The sequence below is a fragment of the Tiliqua scincoides genome, chromosome 1, assembly GCF_035046505.1.
Source record: "Tiliqua scincoides isolate rTilSci1 chromosome 1, rTilSci1.hap2, whole genome shotgun sequence".
NCBI lineage: Eukaryota > Metazoa > Chordata > Lepidosauria > Squamata > Scincidae > Tiliqua > Tiliqua scincoides.
Window position 1 is genome coordinate 242,664,215 of NC_089821.1, and position 13,696 is coordinate 242,677,910.

The 13,696-nt window shown below is 43.3% G+C and overlaps 1 protein-coding gene across 6 annotated transcripts in view; it reads left to right on the forward strand.

Annotated features, from left to right (window-relative positions):
• The window catches only part of DAAM2 (dishevelled associated activator of morphogenesis 2), a 247,532-nt gene that overhangs the window by 96,857 nt on the left and 136,979 nt on the right, over nucleotides 1–13,696 (forward strand). For all 6 annotated transcript variants that reach the window (XM_066618643.1, XM_066618647.1, XM_066618644.1 and 3 more), the window contains one exon: nucleotides 6,545–6,752. In XM_066618643.1, the coding sequence (XP_066474740.1) occupies nucleotides 6,579–6,752 (174 nt within the window). In that variant the 5' untranslated portion in view covers nucleotides 6,545–6,578. The remainder of the gene's footprint in view (nucleotides 1–6,544; nucleotides 6,753–13,696) is intronic.

The following is a 13,696-nucleotide window of genomic DNA, read 5'->3' on the forward strand; positions in this document are numbered from 1 at the left end:
GAGTCCCTGGGACTGTAAGCTATGATGTACATTGTAGCATGTATTCTCATCTTCTAGAACACTGATCTTGGTACTTGCTTGCAACTTTTGTTGGTCAGAGCAACAGTTTAGGTGAGGGCATCTGCTTTGGATTTTCTTAAACCTTATTGCCTTCCCATAATTATATAAGCACATTGCAACATTGTCATGTGTGGGGCGGGGGATGGTAGTGGTTACTACAGGATAACAAATGTAAGCAAACTGTTGACATGCAATCAGTGGGTGGAATCAGAGTGACCACATTGGAGCAGACTCATATTTACATTGCATTAGGGAGACTTTGAATGTATTAACAAGTGCCTTTTTTGAAGATGCCATATTTAATGTAAGAGAGTAGCATTGCATTCTGGTCAAGCGGTTTCTAAGGGAGAAGATCTGAGTGTTTTGTTTTTTGTGTCTTTGGTTGAAAACTCCCATTGAAAACCTAGAAAGGCACAATGCTAATCATCCAGTTGCACTTGGAAAGAAATAATGTTCTCTTTCCCTTCTTGTTCCCCAACTGCACACGTTACAGTATTGCATAATCAGAAGCGGTATGGCTTATTTCTGTGTGGGTTGTTTAGTGATGCACAATCCCACACTAAATGGGTCTTTTGTGCTGCCATTCCTACATTCAGAAGAATGTGCCTTGACAGCCACTGCTAATAACTCTGGAAATTCAAAATCTGCCTCGAAACATCACCAAAAACTGGGCATTTTTAGACTCTGTCTCTTTCCTGCTAACTACAAAAAGGAAACAGCTAATTTCCATGGGTGGTGAAAGGAGGTAGAAAGGGAACAGATTCAATTTAGGTTGCAGAGGAGGACCCAGAGAAACTGAGCCAAATGAGGGATACACCTACTCTCTATTGCTTAGAGAGCTGGCATGCTTGGGCATCCCTGGGGTGCAGTTGATTCAGTGTGGTATGTTAGCTCTGCTGCTACCACTGTGAAGCTAATTTTTCTAGCTCATGTGCTTGGCCTCTGCAAGAGCACAAGGCAGCCTTGTTCAGGCAGATTAATAAGATAGTGTGTCCAAGGGCAGGTTAGGGTGAACCAGCTGCGGCACCCTGCCTGACAAAACTCAGCTGTGCTGCTGTTGATGCAGCATTGAGTGACTGTTCACCTGCCATCTCCTGCTTGCTCTCCTCTGTTGTGCCCAGAGGAGCCAGACCTTGGAAAGAGCACTTTAATTATTTACTCTCAAAATATGGTTTATTCTGCCGATTAAGTGAAAAAGATGAAGTGGGGGGGATAACGCAAATAAACCTCAGAACTGTCAAACAACAAGTCCCTTAAAAGGGCAAAATATGCAGCTATGCAGCACACAAAATTTGTGTGTGGACTGCACAGATCCTTCCTTTCAAACTCCTGGCAGGAGACTTCCTGTTTGGCTGAACAGCTCACAATCAACGTTGTGTGCTAAGATCCAATGGCTTTCTTCTCTTCACCCTCCAAGCATCTCTGTCAGTAATGCAAGCTCCTCACACCTGTGTCCTTTCAAGCATAGACCTGGCACTAAAATGTAAATTGGAAAGCTTGTGTTAGATGGTGGTGATCTTCTCCTGCCCCGCTGATGCACATTCCTAGTTTGACTTGTACAAGAGCCTCCAAGTTCCTGTGAGCACTCAGGAGTGCTGAATAAACTGACTTGGTTCACATGACTCAATGTAGCCTCAGTAGAAGAGGGTTATTAGCTGTATCTCAACGGTGAAGCATGTACTTTTGCATGCAGAACGACTCAGATTCAATCCTTGTAGGTCCAAGAATGACCGCTGTTTGAAATCCTGGGGACTCACTGCTAGTCCATGCCAGCAGGATTGACCCAATTGTCTGGCACTGATATGGTATCTTTCTATGCAGAGATTCCTGTGTTCCATATTGGGGGGGGGTACTGAAATTACCAATAGTAGAAATTGTTGGGTTGTGCTGTTCATTGCTGGATGTGTGGTGATTAAAAGCTTCCTACTTGGCGACCATAGCTGGGTAAGGAGCTGCTGGATACAACTGGTACCAAATAAACTACTATAAATCTTTCACTTAAGCGTCTCTATTCCCACCTCAGGGCTATTAGGGGGGGAAAAGCAAGAGTCACACCCTGAGGAGAGGCTGGGTTGCTTTCAGGTGCTCTTGAGGAATTTCAGGTTATTGAGGTATTTCAGGTTTGCTGGGAATGAAGGAGCTGGGTGGCTTACAGGAGTTTCCTCAGGTGTTGAACCAGGTGATCAGCCTGTTTCCTTATCTTTCCATATTCTGTTAAAGTCAAGCTCTGAGGAATGACATTGTCCATGTGAGTACAGACATTCCTTTCAATACAACCTTGTTGCATTGAAATCTCTGCCCTGGAGCCTTGACTTAATGTGTTAATCTGTATATAGCATTACTGCATTTAGGCATTTACACCAACACTTCCCCAATGCTACTTGTTTGGCTAGGGGTGTAGTTATCATTACCTTATGTAGCAATAGACAGCCCTGCTGGCTTGATTTGGAATCAGGTTTGGGGAGAAAGCAACTTTTTTTTTTAATAAAAAAGTAACTGGATTCATTGTAGCTCAATTCCTGGTGCAGACTGTCACAACTTTGATGAAATGGTCAGTAGCACAATGAGGCCTTCCCCAGTCCCCTGTCAGACACAAACCCTACTACCTGTCTGCTAAAGAAACTGTACTAATGGTGGCAACAGATGTACAGAGATCTTCTTTACTTCAGCCTCCTCCCTGACTCCTTGGGCTGGATTACTGTTGCCTGGTATGCCATTCTTGCCCCTGCATGGTCATGTAGCGTGGAATGTCCAAATCGTGCTGTTTAAATGCTACTTTAATGTAGTATTTTAACTGCATGATTAAGCCATTTCTTAATGGCTTACAGAGCTTGCGTCCTGAGTACACTTCTGTACTCCAGCGAGTCATGGACTCTTTGCTCACAACAGGAGAGGAAACTGAACACTTTCCACATGCGCTGCCTCCGACGCATCCTCGGCATCACCTGGCAGGACAAAGTTCCAAAAAACACAGTCCTGGAACGTGCTGGAATCCCTAGCATGTATGCACTGCTGAAACAGAGATGCCTGCGTTGGCTCGGTCATGTTGTGAGAATGGATGATGGCCGGATCCCAAAGGATCTCCTCTATGGAGAACTCGTGCAAGGAAAGTGCCCTACATGTAGACCACAGCTGTGATACAAGGACACCTGCAAGAGGGATCTGAAGGCCTTAGGAATGGACCTCAACAAGTGGGAAACCCTGGCCTCTGAGTGGCCTGCTTGGAGGCAGGCTGTGCAGCATGGCCTTTCCCAGTTTGAAGAGACACTTGGCCAACAGTCTGAGGCAAAGAGGCAAAGAAGGAAGGCCCATAGCCAGGGGGGCAGACTAGTGACAGACTGCACTTGCTCCCAGTGGGGAAGGGATTGTCACTCCCGGATTGGCCTTTTCAGCCACATTAGACGCTGTTCCAGAACCACCATTCAGAGTGCAATACCATAGTCTTTCGAGACTGGAGGTTGCCAACTTAAGCCATTTCTGCTCATCATAGTGTTTATGCAACAGGGATTAAATGTGTACACCTGCGGGCTGAACAGAAGTGGAACATTTTGTTCCTGTTGTGACTTTGGGGGTGGGAGGTGATGCACTGAGTGGGTGAGAAGATACGTATACACTTGCTCCTCATCACACGTTGGGTGTCTGATTAAGTGATTGTCTAAACTGGTGGTTTCTCTTTCCTTTTTTTGCACTTGAAGTGCTGCTGTGGCGGGGTCTCTGATTGCTGTGACCAGGGAAGGGCAGAGGGAAGAAGGGACTACAGCAGCCGGATGACTGAATGCATGGTGGAGAAAGAACCTACTTCTGTGGTTCTGATTTTGATTTGAGCTAGAGAAGAGCAACAGAGGGTGTAATAGCCTGGAATGGAATTATGTGTGTTTCAGATTCTTATTCAGGACCATGTACTGCAATTAAGAAATTTCAGCACCATCATTCGTCTCGGCTAATGCATACCTATAAAAATCATACTCCTGTACTGCATATTAATACAGAAGAACTACTCTCCTGGTTCCCTGCCCACAATTGCAGAAAGGGGCTCCAAATAGTCACTGCATCCATAAACATTCATTGGAAGGGTGGAGGAAAGTCGAATCCCATCTTGATTGTGAATACAAGGTGATTGATTAGCATTAAGCCTTACTAGGTCTGAGCTCACAGATGCTAGTCAAGTTCTAAATCAGTTTAAGATTGGCATATGGAGTATCTCATGTAATTCTTTGCCTCAACCACAGATTTGTAATTTGAAATCTGTCACTAATAATGCCTATGGCTTCCTACTTCTTCCAGGCTGGAATTAATGTGATACTTTAATAGCCTCTTCCAGCATAACTTATTCTTCTGTTGAAGAAGCTTTTGAAATGATTCATATGGTGGAATAGAGATTGAAAGACCAAAAGCATTTCTCAGGAAAAATCCATATGCAATCAAATATAAATTGCTTATCTTTTTGAAAAATTTAGGTTTTTGTTTTTTTTAAATTTTCCACTGTAATTTTCATTTTTTCTTACATATATTTTCCCATTCTATAAACATTCCCAAGAAGGGAGACGTTGCATTGCAACTGGCCATGAGTTTAGACACTGTTTTACGATCATTATCTTGAAGCAAATATATAAGGTAGCTTATTATTGTTGTTGATATTCAGCCTGGGAGACTGAAGTTGAGCAATTCTTGTAAGAGCATACAAATGGGTTCATGAGTTTGTTGTGACTTCACGTCTGTGTCAAACCATCTACTACGACTAGTGTGTTAAGCAAGGGTAGTTATCAAACTAGTATAGTTTGGAGTGTGGTAGTTTCACCTATTATGAGTTATCATAAACGGCCCCAAGCTGTCATGCTACCTGATTCCACTAGCTCCTCTTTTGTGCCCCAGTTTTCCTACAGTTCATAATCTTTCACGGAACTTTTAATTTACACAGATTATTTATTTGTACAGTTTTGCATCTATTCTCTTGCTTTCTTCTTTGTGTGCTAACTAAATTTTTAAAAGCTTATAATATTTCATTCTAATGAAATATCAGCCCTAATATGCAGGATTCCTCATCCCACCTGACACATATGATAAAACCAGGGATGATTCAAGTGCTTTTCAGACATTTCTGTAAACATAGACAATCTCTACACTTACAGAATACAGTAAACACACCCAACAAGCCAAAGCCCTGCCACCCCACTGTCCTGGCAGAGGTGGCACAACTATAAGGCCACCTGAGATGTTTGCGTGTAACTGCTCTTTTGGAAGGGCAGTGAGCTGATGAGCACCCCACCTATCTGTCTGCCCCCTCTCCCACCTGCTGCTCCATTGGGCACACTGTACCAACTTGCTGGGAGCGAGTGGCAGCCTCCTTCTCCAGCACTGCTGGAAGAAGGCATAGGAAAAAGCTGCTGCAGCTCCAAATCACTTCTCCCTGTCTATGTGGTGCTTACGAAGTACCCAGTAGGCAGAGACAGGAGATTTGGAACCTGCCCTTTTGCCTCTTCCATCTACTTGCTAAGATTTTTGCATACAGCCTCCCCCTCCACCTCTCTTCAGTTTACACTGAGTACAAGCAGGGTGTGTTGGTTCCCAGCATCCTCTGTGCCTGTTCATTGTAAATAGGAGAATGACATTGGATGCCAGTGGAGAGGTTTGCTCCCTGTGGACAGCATTTATCATTGCATATGAACAGCTCTTTCTAAAGAAAACAGGCAGTGGGGTTAGCTGCTCTTCTGGTTGAGGCTTGCCAGGCATGGCCTCAGTGTTCTTTAGGCTTGGAGATTCTTTATATTTGGAGAATGTCTGATAAGGCTATGAAAAGGAGCTGAACTGAGCAGAAAGAGAAGAGTTTAGTTGTTTATCCTTCTCTACAGGTAAAATACATATAAAGACAATGAATGAAAGGGTTTAATAGGTCCAAGCCAGTGTTCTTCAATCTTGTAGTCTCGACCCCAATGGAGTCGCAAAGTCTCAGGTGTGGCGTCCCAGCAAATGACAGGGACGGAAAAGGTTGAAGACTACTGGACTAGAGTACCACCAGGTAAAGGGGGAGGCATCTGGTGTACCCATTCAGGTGCCAGGAGATTGTGGTACAGGACACAGTCCTGCTCAGGTTCTTAGAAACTGTGCTAAAATAGCTTTCACTAGTTTCAGGCTGCATGGTAATTTTTTTTGCTCTCTCTAATAAAAATATTTGGTTACAGTGAGCCATGTTGGGAGGGCATAATAGGGGTGGGGAATGGGCAGTGATGGGGGTGGGCAGATGGAGTCCTGGGTAAGGGAGGGATTGACAGTGGGTCCCCAGTCTTGTACTTTATTTAATAGGGTGGAGGTATGAAAAAGTTTGAAGACCACTGTTCCAATCAGTTCTAATATAATCCAGATCTATGTCAATCTCTGACTTCTTTTTTTAAACTATTCATTAGTGGTTGTGATTAAAATGTGACTAAAAATTCTTGTTTGGGTTCTTGATTACATTTCAAGAGTTCTTTTCCTACTTTCTCTGCAGATCATGATCGTTAGATAGCACCCCACACACCACAATGACCATGGCTCCCCGAAAAAGGAATCGTCATGCTTTGGGGTTTCTTTGCTGCTTTGGAGGCAGTGATCTGCCTGAAATCAACCTCAAGGACAATAACCCCCTGCAGTTCCTGGAGTTCTCTGTTCCAATTCCTCCAGCGGAGGAGCTCAATGCAAGGTTCTCTGAGCTTGTGGTGAGTTTTTGGTTGTGCGCTTATTATGTTTAATAGGAGAAGGCAGGTAGAAAAGGTCTGGAGTATTGCCTTTCAGGCTTGTTTAGAGACTTTCATTGCAGTGCAAAGCAATGATAACTGTGAAGGTTGGTTTATAGGTAAATCAAAGAGAGGCTTCCAAAGGTTACATATTAAGTTCATATATGCCTTCTGCCACCTTCCCCCCAGCCCTGAGTCCTGTTTCTTGGAAGGTTTGCTTACAGCTACTAACTTTTAAAAACAAATCAAGCACATGCTTGTAAAGTGACATGTAGTTTGACCCTGAGATTATCTCCATGTAGGAAAAGGTCATGTGTGAAGCCGCTCCCTGATGCTGCTGTTGTCTTAGCAAAATCCAAATGAGATGGCAGTGAGTGTTTAAAGCAGTGGTAGCTTAGAATGGAAACTAGGCTTGTAGGCTGCAGAATTTGCCTCCTGGGCCTGGCTTGCCCATAGCTGTGGCCTCTGCTTTGTACAGATGAACATGAAAGCAGGCCACATTTGTATTGATTGGCTGGGCTGAGATTTTAATTGAATTAGAAAGCTTCAGTCTGTAAGTGTGCCAGTGTAAATCAACAACCTGGAAATGTTTGGGGGGAAAAGCTGTGTGTTGTATACTAGGAACTCCACTTTGGAGTCTAATGTGTGTGAGTGTACATTACAAAGTCATTAGACAGAGAAGCCTTTTGAGACGCAGACAGAGAATCCCTAGTGAGCCAAGTATTTTGCTGGACCTCTTGAAGTATGCCCAAAGGCTACAGTTTGGCCTTTGATATTTGCCATCTGCTTTGTAAAACGTACAATAAAACGCTGCTGCTCTATATTTGTAAAAGTCATGAGCATATCATTGTGCTAAGCATTAAAATGTGGGTCAGCCTTTTTTTCCCTTTTTTATTTTTTACTTCATCAACAAAATCCTGTCTTCACTGCACTAGAGGAGTCAGAAGTTCCTGTGATCAGCTCAGTAAATATTCATTGTGTTTGGATGTTTTACCTTTCTGAGACACATCTTGGCTGCTCTTATCGTGGGACTGTCTTAGGGCAGTTGAATAGCGTTTTTCCCCTTTTTGAAATTTTATTTTATTATCTTTATTCTCTCCAAATTTCTGGCAAGGATTTTAAAAGCACTACAATGTTTGATGGAAGAAGTAAGTATAAGGACATTGGTTCCACTTCTAAGGTTTAGAAACACCAGGCTTTCCTTATCAAGTTTTCACTTGAGAGGACCAATTGCTTTCTGTGTAGTTACTGCCAAGTTAAAGACTGACCTCCCATAGGAATCTCTATGAGGTTCTAGAAATTATGATTTTGGAGTCCAGTCTACATGTTGCATCAAGCATGTCATTAGAACTGATGTACTTCACTTTTCTTTACTAAATAGATGTTTGTGGAGGCCCAGTCCGGATTGGGAGCATGGCATGGAGAGTTTTAACCCTCACTGTACTCTTAATCTAAATCAGGGTTTCTAAAACGGTTGGTTGTGATCTGATTGTTGGTGGGTGGCAGGGCTGAAACTGACAAGCTGATAGTTGAGGAAAAAATGCATGGAGCCCCTATGGGCAGTGAAACTGACGGCGCAATCCTAACCCCTGGGTTAGGTGTGCACAAGTCATTTGTGCCAACTTGGGAGTGTTACAAATGTACCATAAGGCATGTTTGCATTAACTTTAGAGTCGGGGAGGCCAGGGCAAGGAGTTGCACTGGCATCCCTGTGCTGGATCCAGGCCCCTTGGGGTAAGTGTGCATCTGCTGAGCTTGGCTGATGCAGGGGTCTGAGGGAGCATGAGAAAGGAGGAGGCATTCTGGGATGGGGGAGGGTGGGCGGCAGGCGTTCCTGGAGGCGGGCAGGCAGGGAGCAGGAGGCGGGGCCAGGATCTAGCGGTTATGCTGGATGTTGACCCCATTCCTGGGTGGCCTCTGGCAGCTCCATTCTGCTCGAATTTACGCCACCTCTTGAGGAGGTGCAGATCCCAGTAGATCCTTTGGGAACAGTGCAGTGTGTCATGGGGTAAGGGGAAAGTTTTCCTCTTGCTTCAGGTTGTTCCAATTCTGGCCCTAAACTTGTGCTGGATACAGCGCAGGCCCGCTGGCCTGACTGTTCGAGCACAAGTTAGGATTGGGCTGTGAGCCACATTGCATATTTACTCATGAGTAGATGGCTGTGCCTTGATTCACTGCAAAGGGCAGGCAAAGAGGAATCCAGAACCACCAGAATGGTCCTAATCTGATGAACGCAGCCCCCAAAAAACACCCAAGAAGAAAGTCCCTCCCTCCAAGCTGACAAATGTATTGAGCCTTATGCAAGGCAAAACTAAACTACACGTTTGCATTTACTCACAAGTAAGCAAATGTGCCTTGGCTCACCTGTTGAAGGTCAGGCCAAGGGGAATGCAAGGCTACCAGAATGGTACTGATCTGATGAAAGTGGAGCTCAACAAGTGCTCCAAGAAGGCAGCCCCTCCCTGCCAAAAAGGATTTAAAAAGAGGCTTGAGCTGGTGAAGTGAATTTTTTTCTTTTTTAGACTTGTAAGGCTAGGTGGGTCCTGCTGGTGTGTCATTTAAACAGTGAGTTCTGGTGCTAACAGGTTTGGGAACCACAGTTTTATGGAAAAGAGTCTGGAAAAGACTCATTCTTCCCCATGGAGCCTCATGTGCTCTCCATCCTGGGATTTTAATGCTGTTTAGAAGGAAGCTTTGAATCTCAATCCAGCCCAAACAAAAAACTGGTTGAATTTAAAACTGATTTTATCCCAAATCATACTGAACTGGTTTAAGTAAAAGAACTTCAACTGGGTACTGGGTAGGGCTGAAAATCTTACTAATTTTTTTTTTTGGGGGGGGGGGGAGGGCGGGGTGAGGTTATTGCAGGCAGGCCACAGAGAGAATTTACTTGGTGAGCAGGGCTGTCTTACACCTCTCATCTTCCCTTATTTCATTATTTACTTTAATTATTTATTATTATTTTAATTTGTCATAACACCTCTTCTGGTGGGTCCTGGATAGACTGTCATTCTAGAAAGTGGGTTCCTGTGCTAAAACGTTTGAGAACCACTGATCTAGATTCTTCTTGCTCCCATCCCATGGCTGTTCTTTAGTAAATGAAAACTAAACGTGTCAGCTATAATTACTATTTAATGTAATGTATGATTTTGCCCTTAATCATACAGAGATTATGGAGTTGGTGGTAGAGGTGTTTGTTTCTGGTAAGATAATTTAAATCTTGCTGAATACAATGGGCTTATTTCTGAGTAAAGAAAATACAATAACACCATTTTCAAACACCTTTAATCATAGGATAGATTATCTGATTGTGATCACAATGGTTCATAACCTTTTTCCTTCATTGGATTATAGAGATTTGTTTTCTGTATTTTCATCATATGATTGCTTCTCATTGGCTATTCAGGGCACAAAAATCATGTAATGTCAAATGGAAAAGTGAGCAAGCAAAGGTTGCCTCAGCTGATTATTTATTATACCTCCACACAGATGTGCTGCTCTCACATTTTTTTTTTTTCTGGTTTTACTTGCTTGCCCTCTGACCTTAGAACATTGTTCTTTTGTCCTCTTCTCCCCTGGGTTCCCATCTCTTCTGGTACACCATTGTTTTGATCCTGTTGCTGTTGACCCATGCTTGACCTCTGACCACACATATCACCTTACATGTCCTATTGACAGATGAATATTTAATAGGCAAGTGATCTACTATAACCTTTGTTAAGATATCCAGCCATTCAGCACTCACCCTTGGCCAGGTCCTGATATTTTAATTTGTGTTTGCAAGGGATAACAGCTTGCCAGTTTTACGGAGTGCTTACTGAGTTCTAGAACATAAGAACAGCCCCACTGGATCAGGCCATAGGCCCATCTAGTCCAGCTTCCTGTATCTCACAAATACAGATAGAGATAGAGTTTGTGTTCTAAGCGTGTTGAACACTTTGGACCACAAACCTCAATATATTAATTGGAGTATGCTTTTGTACACTTCCTGTGTGTGGGAAGGTGGCACCCACAAATTTTTAGACTTCTCTACATATTGGATCAGAGCAATACATCTTTTGGCTGATCTTTAATTTTATTTCACCAGTTTCTAGCTTGGCATTGGCTCGGTTTACACCCGATTGAAATGAACTTCTTGAGTTAGTTATTCTGCCATGTCCCAGATTCATGGAATGAAGAAGGAAGGCCTCTTTGCATATTAGAGGATGCTGGTATAGTGGATCTGTACCCCATCAATTGTGAAATTGGCACAAGGCCATGATTCTAGTCTGCCTTGGCTAGCTCCCCATTTTTCTCTTCCCATCTGGCATCACGCATACTCCTTGTAATGAAGTGCTGCTGCAGTTGGTGGTCTACACAGCATGTGCCAAGCTGGTTGTGTGCCTGCTGGCAATGTGGGCTATTGTAAGAACATATGTTTTTCTTTGCACAGATTTATTGACTGAACAGGAAACAGAGGAGGATCTGGAAGAACTCTTAAAATCAGTCATAAAGCAGAGAAGGAATTGCTCCCCAAACCCCCAGTCCCTCTCCCAAACATGGAAGGTGCTATATGAGGCCGTAATTGGATGAGGTTTTGACTTGGTTTCGTCCATGGTGTGCTGGAATAAGTGTGCTTTGTGGCAACAATGTGCTTTTTATCATCTTCTGGTGCTGCAAGTTTCACAAGTTGAATTGATAGTTTAAATCGCATGGGCTGAAGCCTGAAAGGTATCTTTGGATTTGAGCTTTTAAATGGCAAGGATGTCAGGCAGCAGCCAACCTGGAAACACAGCCTAACTTTCTGGAGAATCTGGGTGTCAAGAGAGTAGCAGTTTATAAGTATTAAGATTAACAAGGTTTAAAGTGTTCTAATCTTGGGCCTTCTGGCATTACAGCTCTCTTCCATCCATACCTCTGAGCATCATTTTTTATTTGAAGAAAGATGTTTGTGATGCAGGTCCTGGATACATCTTTCATAAACTGTAGTGGTGAAGCAAAAGCCAAACCACAGTCACTCATTTTAACATGAATTCTTGATGGCTTTTTTTGTTGTGTGGCTCACCCTGTCAGGCAGGATATTAATAGTGCTGGGTATATTTTTTGCAACTTTTGTTCACTGTTTACACACATCTTTTGAGATACTGTTGTAATTCTTTTATCCATCTGCTGTTTTGCGACTTACTCCATATTTATCTGTCTCTTGAATGTGGAGCGATGTAGTGGGGGGAACCAATTAAGTGCACCATTTTATTTCCTTATTATAAGGAAATTCTATGGAGTTTTCTACAGAGCCAGACTTCTTGGTCCATTGAGCTCAGTATTGTCAACACTAACTTGACAGCAGCAGTCCAGGGTTTCAGATAGGAATTATTTGCCTTACTTGGAGAAGCTAAGGACTGAACCTGGAACCTTCTGCATGCCAAGCAGATGCTTTCTGTTGAGCTACAGCCCCTTATACAGGTTGAGTCTCATCATTCGCGAGGTTTCTGTTCCCAGAACTCATGTGGATGGCAAAAATCACATCAAAGCAAATTTGTTTGAAGTAAATGGCTAAGGCATCAAGCTGCAGTCCAGTACCACCTTCAGGAAAGACCAGAGCAACTTCAGAACAGTGCCCCCATGTCCCAACTTGGCAAGGTATTCCATAAAGGAAACACAGCCCATTTCCTATAAAAGTGTTTGGCTCCATAGTTTTAAACTTTGAAAGGCAGCATGTAATGGCTTAAGAATCTGTGAGAAAATACGTGCTTTTCTACCACACACATGACAGCCTGATGAGGACAGCATAAAAATGAAGCCTGTGTTGACTTGCTAGCTGAGTTCCACCATTCATTGCTACCATCATCTTCAGGGTGGTATTTTTTTTCTAACACTAGTACTGTGGAAATGCCTAAATAAGTGGCAGCCTGGAAAGGAAAATAGTTTTAAAGGCACCAAAGTCCCTCTTCTCTGTATCACATCACTTTACTTCAACCGTTCTTCCTTGTGTGTGCGTGTGTTGATTCATTCCCTTAACTGCATAACAGGAGCAAACCCTTCTGACGGAAGTTTCTAGACTTGACCAGACTTCAGTGACTTAACCCTCTCAGAAATATTACAGGCAACAGTTATCCCTGCCCTCAGCTGTAAAACGGATTGCTATAGTTCAGGGAGGAGGGGAGGCACCTCACAAGCTTGAGAAACTATAAATAAAACACTGTATAGCAAAGTTAAACCTGTCCCATTGCTTATTAGCATCTTCTTCCCCTAGAACTGTTGGCCAGAAGGATCCCAGAAGAGTGTGTTTGTAAGAAATGGGGAAGGAAAATAGGCTTTGAAAAGTGGTGGCATTAGTAGGGTTTGTGTCACCCAGCACGGGAGGCCTTCACATCATCCCCATGATGGACACAATGCATAATGTAACACATTAGGGCTCTGTTCCAGAATCTGGAACCTAGAATATGAGATGTGCCTCCTGTGTATGTGCAGAATGCCTTTCCCTCGCTCCTGAATGACCATCACAGTGTGTTACTTACTTATGCACGCGTGCAAGCTCTTATGATTGACAGGACAGGTAGCATATCTTTTAGGCAGAATTGAGCCCTAACATGATAAAGGGTCACTACCGAATATTTCTTTCCAGTTTGGGACACTTGCTTTCCTACAATGGATTCCAGTTAGCAATTGTCACTGTCCCAGTGCCTGTGTAAGAAGAACAGTATGGTAGTTATTTGGTGTTAGCATATCGAATTGGTGCCAAGAGCAGCATGACTTGGAAAACCACCTGATACTGTCTCGAGTCTGCTGCCTTTGCACTAGAACAAAAACCCTTAGTGTGCTCCTTGTGCACTATCAACAAACCTGGAATAGCAGGACTTCCAGTTTTATTTATTTATAGCGTGACATTGTTCCTGTGAGAAAATAAATAAAACTGGAAGTTCCACACTCCCAGGTTTTGTGACAGC